The sequence below is a fragment of the Mesoplodon densirostris genome, chromosome 6 (genome assembly GCF_025265405.1).
Source record: "Mesoplodon densirostris isolate mMesDen1 chromosome 6, mMesDen1 primary haplotype, whole genome shotgun sequence".
NCBI classification, from domain to species: Eukaryota; Metazoa; Chordata; class Mammalia; order Artiodactyla; family Ziphiidae; genus Mesoplodon; species Mesoplodon densirostris.
Genome location: NC_082666.1, coordinates 125569294 through 125587898, shown reverse-complemented (window position 1 = coordinate 125587898; position 18605 = coordinate 125569294). Strand labels below are relative to the sequence as shown.

General features: G+C 40.6%; 1 protein-coding gene across 1 annotated transcript in view; it reads left to right on the top strand.

Annotated features, from left to right (window-relative positions):
• KIF13B (kinesin family member 13B) overlaps nt 1–18605 on the top strand; it is a 188882-nt gene that overhangs the window by 111502 nt on the left and 58775 nt on the right. The window contains exons 20-29 of the mRNA XM_060102634.1: nt 3–152; nt 441–569; nt 5450–5620; nt 6886–7043; nt 8301–8433; nt 12753–12899; nt 13511–13540; nt 14940–15039; nt 16096–16222; nt 16993–17048. Of these exons, the coding sequence (XP_059958617.1) occupies nt 3–152; nt 441–569; nt 5450–5620; nt 6886–7043; nt 8301–8433; nt 12753–12899; nt 13511–13540; nt 14940–15039; nt 16096–16222; nt 16993–17048 (1201 nt within the window). The remainder of the gene's footprint in view (nt 1–2; nt 153–440; nt 570–5449; nt 5621–6885; nt 7044–8300; nt 8434–12752; nt 12900–13510; nt 13541–14939; nt 15040–16095; nt 16223–16992; nt 17049–18605) is intronic.

Genomic DNA, 18605 nt, shown 5'->3' with positions numbered 1-18605 from the left:
AGGTGATACGGTCTTACTTCAAGCGTGCAGATCCATTCTATGATGAGCAGGAAAATCACAGTCTCATTGGGGTGGCTAATGTCTTCCTGGAGTCCCTCTTCTATGATGCGAAGTTACAATATGCTGTTCCAATCATCAACCAGAAAGGAGAGGTTAGTTTCCTCCTCGTGCCTTGTGTCCCGCAGAGAACAGTTCAAGAAACAGCAGGGTGGTGAGAGTAAATTGTTGTTATAATTTTTCATCAATAACAACAAGCATTATCTATGTGTATTATTAATATCTGTGTTTCCATACTGCTGGATGGTGATTATTCCAAATAGATACTTTGAGGAAAAGTAACTGGTAGAACCTGTTATACCACTAAGCTAACCACTTGACTCTACAACAGAGGAAAGATCAAAATCTGGAGAAAGAATCTGCTTTTGTCCCCACTGCTGTAGGTGGCAGGCCGGCTGCACGTAGAGGTGATGCGCATTAGTGGTGACATCGGGGAGAGAATCGCGGGAGGTGATGATGCTGTGGATGCGTCCTTTGATAAGGAGACCCAGGAGAACAAACTCGTGTGCATGGTAAGGCCCACTTTCCTTTAGAAGTAGTAGAAGTGTAGCTGGTTCTGAGGATTGTGGGTATTTAGACAGTAAATACCGTGTCCTTTTTCAAATTTTGAAAATATCTGTCTCTAAATAAATCTTTAGTATTTAGTGTTCTAGAGACCGTATTTCATCACATTTTCCTGACATTCCAGGTCGCCAGGTATTTCCACTCCCTTCCTCTGTGACCCCTTGGATAAGTCACCTCTTTCTTTTGGGCTGTTCTGCTCTGAAATTATGTGAATTTGAGTTTATCTGAACTTCTCTCTAGAGAGGCCAGTTTTCTCACACAGGGTTCCTCCTCCTTTTGGGCCTCTTCTGATGCTGCAGGCATGTCCCAGCCCTGGTCCTATTGCTAAGCGGCCGCCTAAGCCACTCTTCACACTGCCTTCCCACTTTTCTTGTTTCCTCTTCAGGAGCATCCCTTGCTTGTGCTGTCCTATCCTGTCCTCGCCCCAGACCCTTTCCCCTCTGCTCTTCCCATGCACGCTGTTCCTGAACTGTGTGTTGAGTGTTGTCTGTGAGACACTGTGCCAGGCGATGGGAATATGAAGATGAGTAAGGCAGGACTCCTGCTGTCAAGGGAGCAACCTGTGTAGTTGGTATGCACCTTTGGGGGACGCAGAGGTAAACAGAGGACTCCAGTATTGTGTGACCCGTGTGCTCTGAGAGGGAGTTGTTCTGGGACACAGTGTAGGGGTCATCAATGAATGAACATAGTGAGGTCTGAGGGATATTTCTGGAGAGATGAGACTCAGAGTGAACTTGAAGGAGAGCATGTTATGTAAAGCTGTCCTCTCCCTAGGGGGCTGTGGTATCGTCACGGGTGGTTGCTGGGCGCGTGTTAGGTCAGCACAGGTAGGGCCGCCTCTTCACTCATTATGACAAGGAGAACATCCCATCGTGCATTTCCGGGCACACTCTGGTGGGCCAGGGTGCCATGGGTTGAGAATCACCCAGGAACCACCTTAAAGGTTTTTGAAGACAAGAAATCAGCAAGGGGCTTAGACACCGTGTGTGAGTGAGGAGGCCATTAAAAGGTGAGGCCAGGAAGCCCACACTTCACTCTGATTTCATAGTCTATCCTAGGTCCAGGCTTGTAGCTCAGTAAATACTTCTAGAATTGAGTTTCGTTTTGAAAGGAGTAAGTTAGGCATCAGCTACAGGTATGGGGCAGCTCAAGCTGTTAGAGTTGGGCCACTTCCGTAGGTCTTTGCATATATTTAGGAGGCCTCAATTAGTAATTGACAGTCCATTGCTTCCGTGTGAGGGGGAAGTATTCTTAATTCACTAAAAGGTGAACCTTTGTACTGTACTCGATTTCAGAACATTTCCTTTGAGGTTATATGATTATCAAAGATGGGGAGATATAGCCTTACTGACTCATAATGGCCCGCTTTAAAGGGGATGGACCAGAAATGCAACCTGGGTGAAAGTTACCATCAGTGAAGTAACATAGGAGGGAACTGTCTCACTTGGGAAATGTATCTTTGTCACTGGGTAACTTAGGCTTTTTTTTTTTTTTTAATGAAGTTAAAATGTATTAAGATTTTTTATGGAAGATATCAAACACATAGAAAAGTAGTAGGAGAGTGTCATTGACCCCCATTCATCCTCCCTCGACTATCAACTCATGGTCAGTCTTGTTTCGTTCATACACACAAGCTGCTTCTCCGCTGTCCCCTTCCCTTGGATTATTTTGAAGCAATCCCAGACATCATATTTCTTCAAGAATAGTTTAGTATATGTATCTCCAAAAGAGGACTTTTCAAAAACCAACCTAGCCAGGATATCATGATCAAGAATGAATACTTTTTTAATATCATGAAATATCCAGTCAGTTTCCCTGGTCGTCTTGGTGTCTTCAGTCTATTTTATATTTTAATCTTTAGGCTCTGGCCCTTATGCTTGCTCCCTCCTGCTTGACCTCTCTCTTTCTCTCTCACCCTGCAATTTGTTTATTGTAGAAACTGCGTTGTCATCATGTGTTTTCTCATAGTCTGGATTTTTCTGATTGGTATTATTTACTGTGTTAAGGTGTATTTGCTGTAAATTGGGAGTTAGATATAAAGGTGACCTATGGGGGAGGGGAGGGGCGAGATCCTTTACAGGGTGAGGTGTCTTCCATCAGAAGGCACATCATGTCTGGTTCTCTTTTGGGGATGTTAGCAATCGTTGATGGTTATTACCTAGGTATTTCATTAGGAGTTAGAAAAAATAATTCTATCATCCCTTCATTTATTAGCTGGAATTCTGTAGAGTGAATCTTCCTACTGTCAACTATTTCGCTATTCAGAGGTACAATTTGTATCTAAAAGGCGGGGTGAATGCTCCATTCTCTCCCTTTATTCACTAGTTTTCAAAATAATGAATTGGTTTTCCTACTACTATGCAGAAGCGACAAGTGAGGTTTTTTTGGTTTGGTCTTCGTATCATTATGAACTCTTGGATTTAAATATACTTGGTGTGTTTTGATCCATTGTATTTATTACCTATATCGAAGCTCAGACGATCCCATCTTTGGCCCGTGGAGGCCTCTTCGGGTGGCTCTTGAGTCCTTTGATACAACCCTAACCCTCAGAGACTGTGCCAGCTTTCCTGCTCTGGTGTGACGCAGACTGTACATTCCTTGTCCCAGACCATTTCTCCAAGGAACTGGATTCCTTTCAGTGGGGAGTGGTTTTTAGACACCATATTCTGAGTGTGTAATAGCCTTTTGTGTAAAAGGAGGAAGACAAATAAACTGTATGGTAATAAAATATTGGTGGGGAAAAAAACAAAAGATACCAGTTTGGGGACACTTAAGATATCACAGGTGATGAGTATCACTGGCCCTTAAAAGAAGACTAGATTTATTTTTCTGTGATGAAAAAAAGTATGCACATATTAACATATTGATCATTTTAATTACATTAAATAAAATTAGTATATTTCAAAACTGCGAACAACATCAGTGTCTCCCAACATTTCTGGGCTGTAGGTCTTGAGCAGTGGCAAGTTGAAGTCTGTGGTATTCTGACACCTGGTGGTGATTTTGGTTTCTGCATGCAAAAACTTAAACCTATGTTCTAGATCATTCCTGATATTCTTTATTCCTGCGGTCTCATTCCTGAGGAGTTGTCTATAGGGGAGAGTTCAGCATATGAAACCTTGCTTTCTTATTTATTTCAATCTTAAAATTGAGGTTGATTTCTAAGAAAGAAAATTAGCTTTCAGTTGGAATTCAGTCACAAAGAAGTATGTATTGAACATCCATCCACGTAATGCCTGGTAGTGATTTCATTCGTTGTATTTCATTGGTATGGTTAGTCCTCACACATCTATCATTAGGTAGCTATCCTGTTTTCCAGAGGAGAAAAACTAAGGCTAAGAATTTAAGTAACTTGCTCATAAACAGAAGCTAATAAGTGGCAGAAATTTTTATTTAGATCTTTGTACTCCAGAATATTGCAATATTCCCAAATACCACATTGCCTCATCTTAAAGAATATAATAAGCATGTTAAACACTTAATGAAAAGGGGATGGTTTTTAAAATTTAATGAAAAATTAATTGCTGAATACTAATTGCTCTGTTTGGTTTGGACAAATAAAATGTGTTAGTCAATCTGTCTTTCATAGCCTGGCAATTGCTATCTAGATGTTTCAAACTCTATGCCATCACAGGAAAAAGTGAGTAATAGCAGGAGTGCCCATCTGTTGCTTACCCATTATAGAAGAAAATAGTCGTCTGCTTTGCATGATTTCCTGTGTCATTATTAATACTTTGTTAAACAGTAAGAGCATTTGTGGTTGCTAAACTATGTAAACTTCTGCCACATACTCAAATCTGTTTTTGTTAATTTTATGTACTGGAGGTTTAGAGTGCGTCATACAACATGTAAGAAGCGACCAGGTTAAGAGCGTGATCAATGATCAGTGTGCAGTCTCATGAAGGTTGTCCTCATGGATTATGAAATCAGAATTTAGCTTAGTTAATTTTAGGACTTAGTTTCCTCCACAGCTTATCACAAAAGTCCAAGTTAAAAATCAACCTGACACTGCCTGCCAAAAGAAATAGTTAGACTATTGGCTGCTTTAAATATAGGCATTTCTTCTGGGGGTGTTTGGGTCTGATTAAACACATACTTCTGTAATCGTACGTAGTTATCACAAAACCCCACACCCCAGCAGTCCAGGGCACATTTCGTTTGATCTGGCCCTCCTCCCTGAATCTGCACAGAGAAGGCATCACACACATCGCTGCAGAGAATGGTCAGCAGTCACCATCTTTTGTCTCCTCCGTTCACCCCTCCAGATCTTCAGAGTATACATTCCTGATGCTTTTAAAGTTTTCCAAAAACGCTCTAGTAGCAAGTAACATTCCAATTGAGAACCTTGTTCTTTTTTATACATTAAAATATCAAATAAATGTTTTTTTCCCTTTTCTGAATATTTACTGCTTACTGGTATGCACACTGTTTTCATTCTTCATTCATCATTCTTAACAATCTTGTGTCCTTGGGCCGTATTATCCATAGTTGGCCGAGTTTGTATGATTGAATGGTGCTGATGTTTGAGAACATTCTTCTTCCGAAGATGATGATGATGATGATATAAAAAACTAGAATTTTAAATGTTCTTCATCAGCCTGTAAATGCTTTAAAATGTCCACTTGTATATAGTCAAGATACTGATACCTTGTGTCAACCTCTCACTAAATATGACATTTCACAGATGCAAAAATACAGCCCAGGTTAAATGAGATTTGGTCAACGTAAACCAACTGTTAGTGACACAGTCAGGACTAGAGCCTGTGTCTCTGACTCAAAGTACTGCTTGAAACTTTCTGAGTTAAAAACAGTCTCCCTTTTCCTTCAGGTTAAACTCCTTCAAGCCACTGGCTTGCCACAGCATCTGTCCCACTTTGTATTCTGCAAATACAACTTCTGGGATCAACAGGAGCCGGTAATTGTTGCACCCGAGGTGGATACCTCATCCTCTCCTGTCAGCAAGGAACCTCAGTGCATGGTTGTCTTTGATCATTGCAGTGTAAGTGTGTTTTCCAGACTGGGGCAGCCTTTAATTACTCAGGTCAAAACAAAAAGCAGCCCATATTTTGTTGAGTAATTTGGTACCAGTCTGTGTCTTGGATCAGTTTCTTGGAGTGGGGTTGGAGTCAAAGATTAAAGTGCCATCAACACACTGTATGTACATGTTAAACTTACACAACGTTATATGTCAATTATATCGCTGTAAACCTGGGGGAAAAAGCAAAACTATAGTGTCAGTGCATGTAACTCCTCCAGCATCAAAAGTTAACTTTTGTGTGATATATATACGTACATACGTCTACTCTTCTCCAAAGGAATCCATGTTTTATATGAGTGACTGGAGAAACTGTCATCTGGGAAGGTTAGGAAACCAGTGTTTTAGAGAAAGTGAAGATAGAAAAGAGACAAGAACTAGCATTGTGGAGCCCCTAACGCTCTGTTCAGCACTTTGTGATTCTTTCATTTGCTCTTTCCCACAGTTGTATTTGCTGACAGTGCTGTTTCTAGCTGAAGAAGTCGGTTCAGAGGTCATTTGCCCATGGCTAGTAACTAGCAGATCCGCGACTGTCAGATTCTAGATTCTCTTTTTCTACTTTATCTCACTTGAGCCATCTCATTTTTTTTTTTCAAGAGAGGTCTCTTTCTAATCTGTTTAAAACAGAAATACTTTTGTTGTGCTAAAGATCAAGAAAGAGAGAGAGAGATTCTATGACTTTTTAAAATAAACTTTTTTAGAGCTTAATCCTGATTATTGCAAGAGGCTGTTTTACATCTATCTTACAAAGATGGACAGATAGGAGAATTTTTTTTAAATAGGTGATTATTTGCACTGATGATCAGTATTTATTTCCTTTCTCTCTCATTATTGGAGATAGTTAACTTCCTAAAAACTGGAAAAAATTGTTTTTCCAACACACTGCTGCCTTACTGGATGTCATAACTTTTATATCAAGATGTAGATCATTGTCGTCATTCTTAATATAATTATTTATACTTTCAAAAATAGCTCCCAAAATATTGCTAACAAAATAGAATACAGTGCTGGTCTTTCACAATAGATTTTCAAGGTGAAAAGTTTTTTAAAAATCAGAGTTAAGAACCTTGGGCCATCTGAGCATTCATTATGGGTGTTGGATGACAGTTTTGTCCTATGGCTAAAACATTCTATTTCTCTTCTCCATAATGAAGTGAGGATATGTCAGGTGTAAGTAATGGTAAGGTCACCAGAAGGTGTTTTCTTCTTCTGTACTTACTTCCTTTCAGGAATTTTCTGTTGGCATCACTGAAGACTTTATCGAGCATCTTTCAGAAGGGGCTTTGGCAATTGAAGTCTATGGCCATAAGATGAATGATCCTCGGAAAAACCCAACCCTGTGGGATTTGGGGATTATCCAAGCAAAAACACGCAGTCTTCGGGACAGGTGAATTTTAGATATCCATCTGATTCCATTTATAATTTTAAAAAATTGCTAGAGATTAATATTACCATTTATAAAGGTTACCCCTTCCTGAGCATTACCAGTATTCCAGTAATAGCTGGTGTCATGTCCACGGTATTAACAGCACAGTTAAACTTCCTTGGAGGAGTGAACTTTGAAGAGTGATGGGAAGAAGTTAAGAAATAGGTAGTTAAGAATAAAGTGTGAAATGAATTTTTGGAGAATAGGTTGCTTATCATTATGAAATACTTCTAATTAATCATCTGTAGAGAAAATGGATCAAGATGTACTCTGGAATTCAGGTTTACTTTTTTTAAAAAATAAATTTATTTATTTATTTTTGGCTGTGTTGGGTCTTCGTTACTGCGTGCGGGCTTTCTCTAGTTGTGGTGAGCGGGGGCTACTCTTCGTTGTGGTGTGCGGGCTTCTCACTGCGGTGGCCTCCTTTGTTGTGGAGCACTGGCTCGGCACGCGGACTTCAGTAGTTGTGGCACTCAGGCTCAGTAGTTGTGGCGCACGGGCTTAGTTGCTCCTCAGCATGTGGGATCCTCCTGGACCAGGGCTCGAACCCGTGTCCCCTGCATTGGCAGGTGGACTCTTAACCACTGCGCCACCAGAGAAGTCCCTTACTTATTCTATCTTTAGCTCAAAGTTCTTTTCAAGTAGCATTAATCATGGAAGGAGGAAGGCTTACTTGTTGACCAGGATTTTAAACAGAAGAGTTAAAAGGAAAAGACTGAAAGAACATATATTTGTACTGCATCTAATTATAGATGAGAAGCAGTTTTTCTTCTTTTTTTTGTATTTAGAAAGTTTTACCAAATACCAAATTAGACATTGGGATTTTTTTTCTTGATTCTCTTATTGACCTCAACAGAGGTACTTGTCAAGTCACTAAAGCATACAGCACTACCTTTGTGTATGAAGAGATAATCACTGCAACTTACTTCTGATAACAATGTTTAAATTTTTGAATAACCACTTTGAAATAGATTTGTAATTATCATACCTTTTTGAATGAAATAAAGGCATCATTTTTAGTTCTGATGTTTGTTGAACTTTGCTTTTAATTACATTTGCCAGTATGTATTTGTGTATTACTCACTGAACTACAGATAATTCTACTGAGTTATTCTGTTTGGAGGTTATTTTCATTGTTAATTCTCATGTGTAGGATCCTAAGCTGCCTGTATTGAAATAGAAATGTATGATTCTCCAAGAACTTCAACTATTTCCTAGATGGAGCGAAGTCACCAGGAAAGTGGAATTCTGGGTTCAAATCTTGGAACAGAATGAGAATGGTGAATACTGCCCTGTAGAGGTAATTCCTGCAAAGGATGTGCCAACAGGTGGAATCTTCCAACTCCGGCAGGTAATGAAATTTTTAATGTTAACGTTGAATTCTTTGGTGTTGTAAAGGTTAATATTGGATTCCTTTTAGCAGAAACATCAGGGATAATGAAATCTAGGTTGGCCAAGACCATTTATTATATTAAAGTTTTCTCTCACTTCATGTGTATTTTCTTTCATTTTCAAAAATAAAGCTGTTTACAGTATTTAAAACCAGCTTCTGTGAAGTTTAAGTAAGAAAAAGGTAAGCTTTGGGGACTCCCCTGGTGGCACAGTGGATAAAACTTGCGCTCCCAGTGCACAGGGGTTCCGGGTTCGATCCCTGGTCAAGGGAACTAGCTCCCACATGCATGCCGCAACTAAGGAGCCAGCAAGCCACAACTAAGGAGCCCACCTGCTGCAACTAAGACCCAGTGCGACCAAATAAATAAATATTTTTTTTAAAAAAGAAAAAGATAAGCTTTAAAGTGACTTAGAATTGAACTGTAGGAAATAAAACAAACGTATCAAGCAGCATTAGGACATTTATAAAGACAAGGAGAGGCCATGTGACATGGCAGAAAGAACAAGCACTTCAGAGTCTAGCATTCTGGGGTTTGGCTCTGGCTGTCCCATGGCCTAGCTGTATACCCGTGAGCAAGTTCAGTTACCTCCCGGAACCTGTCCTCAGGTGTAAAGTGGAGGGGGTGATGACACCCAACTTCGTAGGGTTATGGTGAGGATTAGAAATCCTGTATACGGAGCCCAGTGCTTGAGACCTGGGAGATGAGAAGTGTTCTTCCCTCTGATACCCACCAGTTCTCTGCTTCTCTGCAGGCACCAACTGGGTGTCTTGTAATTCAGTTCAGTTTGGACCCTAACTACCCAGGGCAAGCATCAACTGCACAGGTTTAAGGGCCCAGACTTACACAGGACTGCCCTCACTTCAGACGCCAGCTGCAAGTATCAGGGCCCCAGGTCACCCACATTTCTGTCCGACTTGGCTACAGTTGAGGGTTCCCGCAACTCTCAGGTTTCATAGTTTGCTGGAATGACTCACAAAACTCAGGAAAGCCCTTTGCTTACTGTTACCAGTTTACTGTAAAAGATACAACTCAGGAAGAGCCAAGCGGAGGAGCTGCATGGGGTAAGGTGTGGAGGAAGGATGAGGAGCTCCCGTGTCCTCTCCGGCTGCGCCGGCTTCCCAGCACCTGACCTGTTCACCAGCCAGGAAGCTCTAACCCCATCGTTAGTAGGTTTTTATGGATGTTCCGTCTCGTAGGCGTGGTGGATGACAGCATTGGCCTTTGGTGATTAACCCCATCTCTAGCCCCTTTTTTCTCTCTCCCTGAGGTTTTGGCGTAGGGCTGAAAGTTCCAACCTTCTGATCAAGGCTTGGTCTTCCTGGCAACCAGCCCCAATCCTGAAGCCCCCTAGGGATCTGCCTAGAGTCGCCAAATGAAGAGTCACATCGTTAAAAGATGCACCTATCACCTTTATCATTAAGGAAATTCCAAGAGTTTTAGGAGCTCTGTGCCAGGAACTGAGGACAAGGACCAAATATCTTTTCTGTCTTACTTAACATAGGACACGTTAAGTCAATGCAGCTATAGGTAGATGTGAATACCTGCCAGAAACCAGTACAGCAGAGACACGTGTGGGACTTGTCCCTTAGTCCCAGACAGATGTGATCTGTAGTATCTGTGCTGCAAATTAAAGATGAGAGAGAGTATCTTAATAGAATTTACATGTAAGACTTAGAAATACTCTTGTTTGCTATTCTTTACATGAAGTCAACATTTAGTAGAATATTATTGCCTGTGATAGTTTCCATACTTTAAAACAATAGTAAAATATTAGAATGGCTCAAGAAAATGAATGTTGAAATCATTCAAAGCAAAATATGAGAAAAGGTTAAAGGAAAAAGAAAGTTGGCTTAAATAAGTTTCTGAATGTCTCAGGAGGAGGAAAATGATAAGCGCTTGTTCTCTGACCCTAGCAAATGAATTTTAGCAAATCCATTCATCTATAGACAAGGCACTAAAAGCAAAAGGAAATTAGTTTAAATTATAGTGTGAGATATATACATAAAATAGGATTCCTAAGTGTGTGAAGAGCATCTTTTCCTGAACATCTGTTAAAACTATATATATCCTCTTTGGATGCCTTAGAAATTCTTCATCTCCCAGAAGGCAAGACCAGATAATTTTCTGTGGTTTAGTATAAATTGAATATTTAAGGGTTTTTCACACTTCTGGCAACCTTTACTAAAAGTGTTCAAAGATATCTTGGGAATATCAGGAAAGGCTTTTTTGAAGGATGTGCGTCTTGACCTGGGTGGTGAAAGAATCGTGTTGGAAGGGTTCTTCATATATAAATGGCAGGAATAAAGATAGAGGGTGGAATTAGGTAAGTTTGAGTAGAAAGTATCAGTAACTTGTAGGAAGAGCTAGAAACAGTAACAGAAGAGGTTACAGAGGCTTGGGGCAGCTAGTTCATGGAGGGCCTTGGATGGTAGACTTATTAGAACTCAATACATTTCAAAATTGGAACCTATTGTTCTCCAACAGGAAAGTAGCAGAGGAGAACTGATTAGATTAACTGCATGCATTTGCTAGTTTTGTAGTTAAAAAATGGTCCAATATCGGCAGTTACAAGAAGTTCAGTCTAATAGTTTAAGTATTCGTAAAGCTGTTCAAAGCTTTTCTGTGAAACATTAAGCAATTAATGGATCTTTTCCCTCCATTTTTCTCTCTCTTTATCCTGCATTCTCCCCCAAAGTATAGGTACTTCACCCTTCACGTTTGGGCACACATTCAGAATAGGTCACTTGCTGTCTCAGGCAAAGTGAAAACCAAAGGTAGCTGATTGAAATGACTAAACTGTTTCAGACAATTAAAATGTTTTCTGAGTTACTCTTTGCACAAAATTTCTGATGCATAGTCCTTGGAAAATATTAAAGACGTCTGCAACCCATCTCTTTAAATCTAGCCTGATAGGATCAATCATTGCCTAAGCTGATTTTCCTGATGATACAAAGCTCTTGGGAATTAAAATCCAATGGAAGAGGGGAAGGGTAACTGACTTGAAATTACATGTTCAAATTCTATTTTACATTCCTAAAATTTATAAACCAACTTTGAAGTCAGTGATTGCAGATACTGGGAATTTTCTTTTAAAAATTACTTCATTGTTGGGCCTCCCTGGTGGCGCAAGTGGTTGAGAGTCCGCCTGCCGATGCAGGGGATACGGGTTCGTGCCCCGGTCTGGGAGGATCCCATATGCCGCGGAGCGGCTGGGCCCGTGAGCCATGGCCGCTGAGCCTGCGCATCCGGAGCCTGCGCGTCCGGAGCCTGTGCTCCGCGACGGGGGAGGCCACAACAGTGAGAGGCCCGCATACCGGAAAAAAAAAAAAAAAAAAAAAAAAAAAAAAAAAATTACTTCATTGTAAATATTCAAAGTCACATAGTGTTTATTGTGAAAACATGCTTAAAGAAGGAACAGTTTCTCTCTGATCAATTCTTCATTTTGCAACTTGGCTTAAAATTATTTTATTTTGGGATGAGAGCAGTGAATTCAGGATAGTGTAATCATTCTTATTATTCTGATTGCTTATTTTTTAAAGTGGATCATACTATATATACTGGCTTTGGTAATCTGCTTTTGTAAAAGAAGTCTAGTTAACATCTGTCACTGTACTCTTTAACTTATATATCATGTATGTTTTTCTATAGCAATATTTTAATGACCATGTAAATATTTCATTAATATACTATAGTTTAAGCAGTTATCAATGTTATACATATAATTTGCTTCTAATTTCTTGTTATTCTTAACATTGCTGTAAGATTCTTTATGTGCATATATGATTATTTACTTAAAACAGGTTCCTAGAAAGTTGAATTGCTGGGCCAAGGGATACTTATTTTTTAAGGCAAATTACCCTGCAGAAAGCTTTACCTATTTATATTCCCACCAACAGTGTATGTAATTGCCTTTTTTGTAAACTTTGGGCAATACTGTAAATTGCCTTTTAAAAAGATAATTGCTAGCTTATTAAGTGAAAATAAAGGTGTTTCATGCTTATTTTAATTTGCTTATTAGTAAGTGGAACATTTTATATTGTCTAGCCTTTTGCATTTCCTTTGTTAGATTGTTTTAAAGTTTTTCTTTTGTTGGAAAAAATATCTAAGCCATATATTTTGAATTTGTAATTTACTACTAAACATGTAAGATATGGTGAGATAACATCTCTAAAGATAAATATGCTTTTCTCAACATCAGCCTGTAGGGGTCTCTCTAAACCAAATTTTTGGGAATCAAACCGATTTTGAGAAACTCTTAAAATTGTCTGTGATACAGGGGCAGTCCCGGCGAGTCCAAGTGGAAGTGAAGTCTGTGCAGGAGTCTGGGACATTACCGCTGATGGAAGAATGTATATTGTCTGTTGGCATTGGATGTGTAAAAGTCAGGGCGCCGAGATCGCCCAAGACTCATGAAACCATCCATGTAAGTCTCTGTTGACAGACCCAGCCAGACAAGAGAGTCTTTTGGAACCTGTCAGAAAACTGCCTTGCACAAACAACTCTTTCAGTATTTTATTTCTTTGGATACCTTTTTTTCTTTTCTTTCTTTCTTTTTTTTTTTTTTAAACTGTATTGCATTTGTGTGGAATCACTGCACCAGCTTGTTGGTTTTCCCTGGTACACGGCAAACTGAGGGTTAAAACATCTCAGCCTCAAGGAGCTCCTCCGTGCCTGATTTCCGCCCTCCCCACCCCTCTGCAGAAACCCCCTGCTGGCTCATAGACTATTTGCCAGCAGGTGTTTGATTTCCCCTGGGGAGTGGGACTATAAGCCCAGCAGGGGGAGAGTATTGTACTAGCTCCCTGAAAAGGTCAAATGAGGTTCTTCACTTTCCTATGAGAAGCTCAAGGTTTCACTCCAACTCCCTGAAAACTGTAAAACCCAGAGTGAGGGTGAGCGTGGGTGGGAGATGAAAAAGCGTATTCGTTAAATTAGAAAATATAAAGTATGGGAAAAGATTCAGACTTGTTTAGCGTAGTCTGATTCTTGGATAAATGATTGTTTTGGCTCTGCATAATATGTTTTTTCTCTTAGGAGGAAGAGGAGGACATGGACAGTTACCAGGTAATGAAGCACGGGTTATCCTAGTCAAATAAGCTTGATTAAAGTACTAAATTACACATTCCTGAGTCTTGCCATACTGTTCCTTAGTAACTACACAATTCGTTTTGATTCAAATATTGCTTTGTCTCAAGTTAAAACAGAGAAGGGAACAATCATTTGTGACTTATCCTTTTCCAAACCTGGAGCTGCCCATCCAGGCCCCTGCAGACCCATCCTTCAGGTCCTCTTGCTTTCACTTGTCCTCTCCTTTTTCCCTGGAAGAGCTGTTGCAGACTTGGCTTCTGTCAAGCCACGCCCCTTAGGTATTTTCCATACTTTAAGCAAGGTCTCCTTTCCCTACTTCCTGGAGTCGTACAGGTTTTGTTTTGTTCCCCACCCCCACCCCCCTTTCCCTAATCTCCTGCAAGATTTTGTTTACGTCTGATAAATTTTATTTTGTGAGTCTGGTTAGTCATCGTTTAGCGCTGTCAGAGCTCTTCGGGTCCTGATTATGTCAGCCAGTGCAGTCACCCTCCTGATTTGCCTTCATTCTAATTGGATAAAAATGTCTGCTTTCCTATAAGTTGCTGATAAAAGTATTGAGGGTTGAATACAGAGTCCTGTGGCACAACCGTAGGGACTTCTTTTAAGCTGACGTTATTCCGTTAATCACTATTCTTTGGATGTGATATTTCAGTCTTCTATAATTTCTTCCAAGTAGATCCATTGCACATTTCTCCTTCTTGTCCACAAGAATGTCATGAGCTATTTGGTTAAGTGCCTTAGTGAAATCCAGATACTCCCAATATGCTCAGCATTCCACTGATCTACCCAGTCACATAACTTTATTACAGAAAGAAATGAGGTAAGATGGGCACACAGTCAGGTGTTGACCGGTAGAGCTGCTAGTCTGTTGGTAACATCCCGCCTGCCGCCCCCCTCAAAATAAAAAACCCACAGAAACTAGGGAGAGAAGCATTTACGTGATTTGTAGATACTGGTGAAACATGTTGAAGGCTGTAGTTAAGAAATCTGAAGAGTTCTTCTGATGGTTCTAAGGGATATAAATTTGAGGATTATCAAGTAGTATTTGTGATTTTTATCCAGCAAAGAGACCTTGTAGAAGACCTTAGCTGCATGAGTGCTTGGAGTTCTACCCTTTGAGCCGATAGAAACAAAACTGGTTCTGGATTATCAGAGTGCCCTTTCAGAAATGGTGTTACTGTAGTACAGTAATGCTTTAATTTCTGAAAGTTTCTATTCTGAATAATGGTTGGAGTCAACTAGTAGTGGTAATAAAAATGTTAGCGTATAATACTTTACATTTTTGAAGCATATCAGAGTAAGGTAAGATAGAGTATCAGTTTCAGGTATGTTGTCTTGACATTATATTTACTATAATCCCCTTGTTTGCTTTTAGGATCGGGATTTAGAGAGACTACGAAGAAAATGGCTAAATGCGTTAACAAAGCGTCAGGAGTACTTAGATCAACAACTGCAAAAGCTTGTCAGTAAACATGGTATGAAAAGCAACTTCTAATATTCCCCCCCACCCCAAGTCAGTGTGCTGTTAATTCCCATTTGCAGTTACATGAAATAAAAGTAGATGAACACATCAGTAGTGGGAATGGCGAGAACAGAGGAATGGCGCTTATTTGTGTCACATCCTTTCAAAAGGACAGTTATCCAGTTGTAAGGATGTCTTTGCATAGGTCTCCCTTCTCCCCCAACAAAGAGGAAATAGAGTATGTGCAGTAGACATTGTCCCTCAAAAATAACTAAAGGAAGTTGCTAACATTTCTTGATTTCTGGTCCAGAGGCACTTGAGCCCTCTGACTCTTGAAGAGATCATTCCTGTGCTGTTCCACCGTATGCCTTCCATGAACTGAAGACGGCCTCTCTGTGAGGGCACACCAGCCTCGCTAGCTTATAGTTAGTTTTATTTATTTATTTGTTTGTTTGTTTGTTTGTTTTTTGCGGTACGCGGGCTTCTCACTGTTGTGGCCTCTCCCGTTGCGGAGCACAGGCTCTGGACACGCAGGCTCAGCGGCCACGGCTCACGGGCCCAGCCGCTCCATGGCATGTGGGATCCTCCCGAACCGGGGCACGAACTCGCGTCCCCTGCATCAGCAGGCGGACTCTGAACCACTGCGCCACGAGGGAAGCCCCAGTTTTTTTAATTTTTTATTTATTTTTATTTTTTTTACGGTACGCGGGCCTCTCACTGTTGTGGCCTCTCCCGTTGCGGAGCACAGGCTCCAGACGCGCAGGCTCAGCACCCATGGCTCACGGGCCCAGCCGCTCCGTGGCACGTGGGATCCTCCCGGACCGGGGCACGAACCCGGCCCCCTGCATCGGCAGATGGACTCTCAACCACCGCGCCACCAGGGAAGCCCTATAGTTAGTTTTTTATCATGAGCTTTTTATCACGAATTAGGGAAGTAATAAGTTGCTAGTGAACCCTCCTCAACCGATACGTGGAATATAGGAACATCCTGTCGATAACGTAGGACAAAGCGTAAACAGCAGGCAGGAAGTGGGATACCTGTATTTGATCCTCATTCTTGATGTTCTAGATAAAACAGAGGATGATGCTGACCGTGAAGCTCAACTACTAGAGATGAGGTTGACTCTGACTGAGGAGAGGAACGCAGTCATGGTCCCCTCAGCCGGCAGTGGGATTCCAGGGGCGCCAGCAGAATGGTATGGGTGCTGTGCTGTGTCTTCTGAAGTTCCCTGTGCTCACGGAGCTGCCCGCTTTCTCTATGAGTGTTGCCTCTGCTTTGATTAATGGATGACTTGCCAGAGCGTGTGGGGGAAAAAGTTGTTTTAATTAGAGGAGGTGTTAAATTATTTTCATGAGTTGGAATAACTGTGGCCTAAAACTGTTGTATTAAGTAATATTGTTTTTGGCCCAAGTAATTAAGATTTCTGGGAATCTAAATCAATATTTAGTACCATTGCACTTTTTTTTTCATTTAAAAAAATAGTTAATATGTTAATTACTTGGGTCATTCCCTTAAAAGACTATTCAGTCATAATAAAATTGCATCACCAGGTGTTTTTGATTTTGGTACTAGATTAAACTGAACTGTCAGCAAATGTTCTCTGCTGCTTTATAGAAATTAAAAATAGTAAATTAAGCCACATGGGGCCCTTAGGTATATAACTTTATAAGAAAGTACGTTTAAACAAGGGAGCTTCAACTTCAGTGATGAACAGGTATATGGGTTTTCTAAGACTAAGTTCTGATATCAGAGCATATGCTAATTATACATGGAAGCACCAGAGAAAAGAAGCAGTGACAGTTAAGTCTTTGTGGCATCTCTGATGTGAAATTAGAGCTAACGCAGTACCCAGAATTATCATTGGTTGACCTGTCATTGCTCTGAATGTATGAAGGCTGAGTCGTGAAGCACATGCCGCTGAGAAAGGCTGCTTTATCTGAGATGCTGTTGTTTGTTATGTTTTAGGACGCCGGTTCCTGGGATGGAAACACACATTCCTGTTATATTCCTTGACTTAAATGGTAAGTTAAGAGGTGCCTTCCGAAGGCAACTCTGACAAATTAGTGTCCAAATAACACTTAGATTCTAACAAAGTATGCAGTTAGGCAATTCTGTAAGCCTAAGGTTTGGGTCTGTTTTATGTGTGCCAAAGGACTCTAATCCTTGACAAAGAATGAATTTCCTGTAAGAATAATACATTTTTTTTAACAGTGATAGGTATGTCTCATCACGATGTGTTCTCACATTTCGTTCTACAACCCATACTGCTTTGTGTGCTTTGTTCTCCCATCAATTTAGGATGGCAGTAATGTTTTCCACACTTAAGATATTTTCTTCTTTCATCCTCAGGAGGACTCCTCTCCAGAAAGGACTAATAACTAGTGATGCTTATGTAGCATGTTTCTTTTATGTGGTGTCTGCTTAGCATTACCTAATGAATGTCTCACTTGATCTGTGAGTTCTTGTGTCATTCATCACTGCATTGCCTATTTTTTTTTAAATAACTGTCATTTTTCCCCCTCATGTAAAATATTTTGGATGTGGCTACATTTTACAAATATTCTGAGGAGGGAAATAAAAATGAAAAGGTAGATTAAAGAGCTAAAAATAAGTTTGAAAGTCAGCCTTTAAATTCCAAAGACATCTGCAGAAGAACTGTGTATTAAAATGAACCATCCTAAATAGACAAGCTTGGATGTCCTCAGCGGTTTTCTCCTGCCCTGAAAGTACGTTACAGCATCTCAGGTATTTAGCGGCCTGTGCTGCTTGGCTTACTTGGACCTGTGAGAGTTATTCATATACACACGGAGTCAGAGAAGAGCCCTTAGCCACTTGCACCGTACATCCACCTGTCGGGGTTTTAATGCATTGCCACAGCACTCTATTCTTCCTTGTTCTCTTGAGCCTTGGAGACTGAGGGCGACTCTGTCTTGTTCTTACCTGAGGTTCCTAGATAGGTGAGTGGTGTGTGTGTGTAGGAGGGTTACAAAGTGGAAGAGAATAAGCTTCAAGAAGACCTATTAGCATGGATATTCCAAGACAGGAGCAGCACCCTGTTCAGCCTATGCCCGTTCTTGGTCCACACAAGCCCACGTACTAGAAGAAATACTTTCAATGTTTGCTTGCAAGCTTAGGATGCATAGGGAGTGTTGGGAGGGCCAGGCTTGGAAATGAAGAACCAAAGGGCCACAGGGCAGCCCTTCAGCTTCTTAACTGTCAGACGATTGGGATCACTCTCAGTCTCATTTCTTCAGTGCACTAAAAGCCAGGGAATTGGGGTTCTCACCCTATCATTAACATTTATGGGCTGACCTGGTGGAACCTCTTGGGTTTCTTGGCTTCGGTTGCCTTCCATGTAAAATAAGGCACGGAGGTAGGAGATTGGATTTAGATAAGTTCTTGAGGCGTTTTCCATCTCTGAGATCTGTGAACTGTTTAATGGTCATCATCTGTGTGATGTAAGATTTCAGAGCCAAAAAGCAAATGAAATTTGAGGCAGGAGAATTCTGCTACTAAGCCCATTGAAATTTAGCTGGTAGGGGTTATATCCTTTAAAATGATCTCCACATTTAATGGAA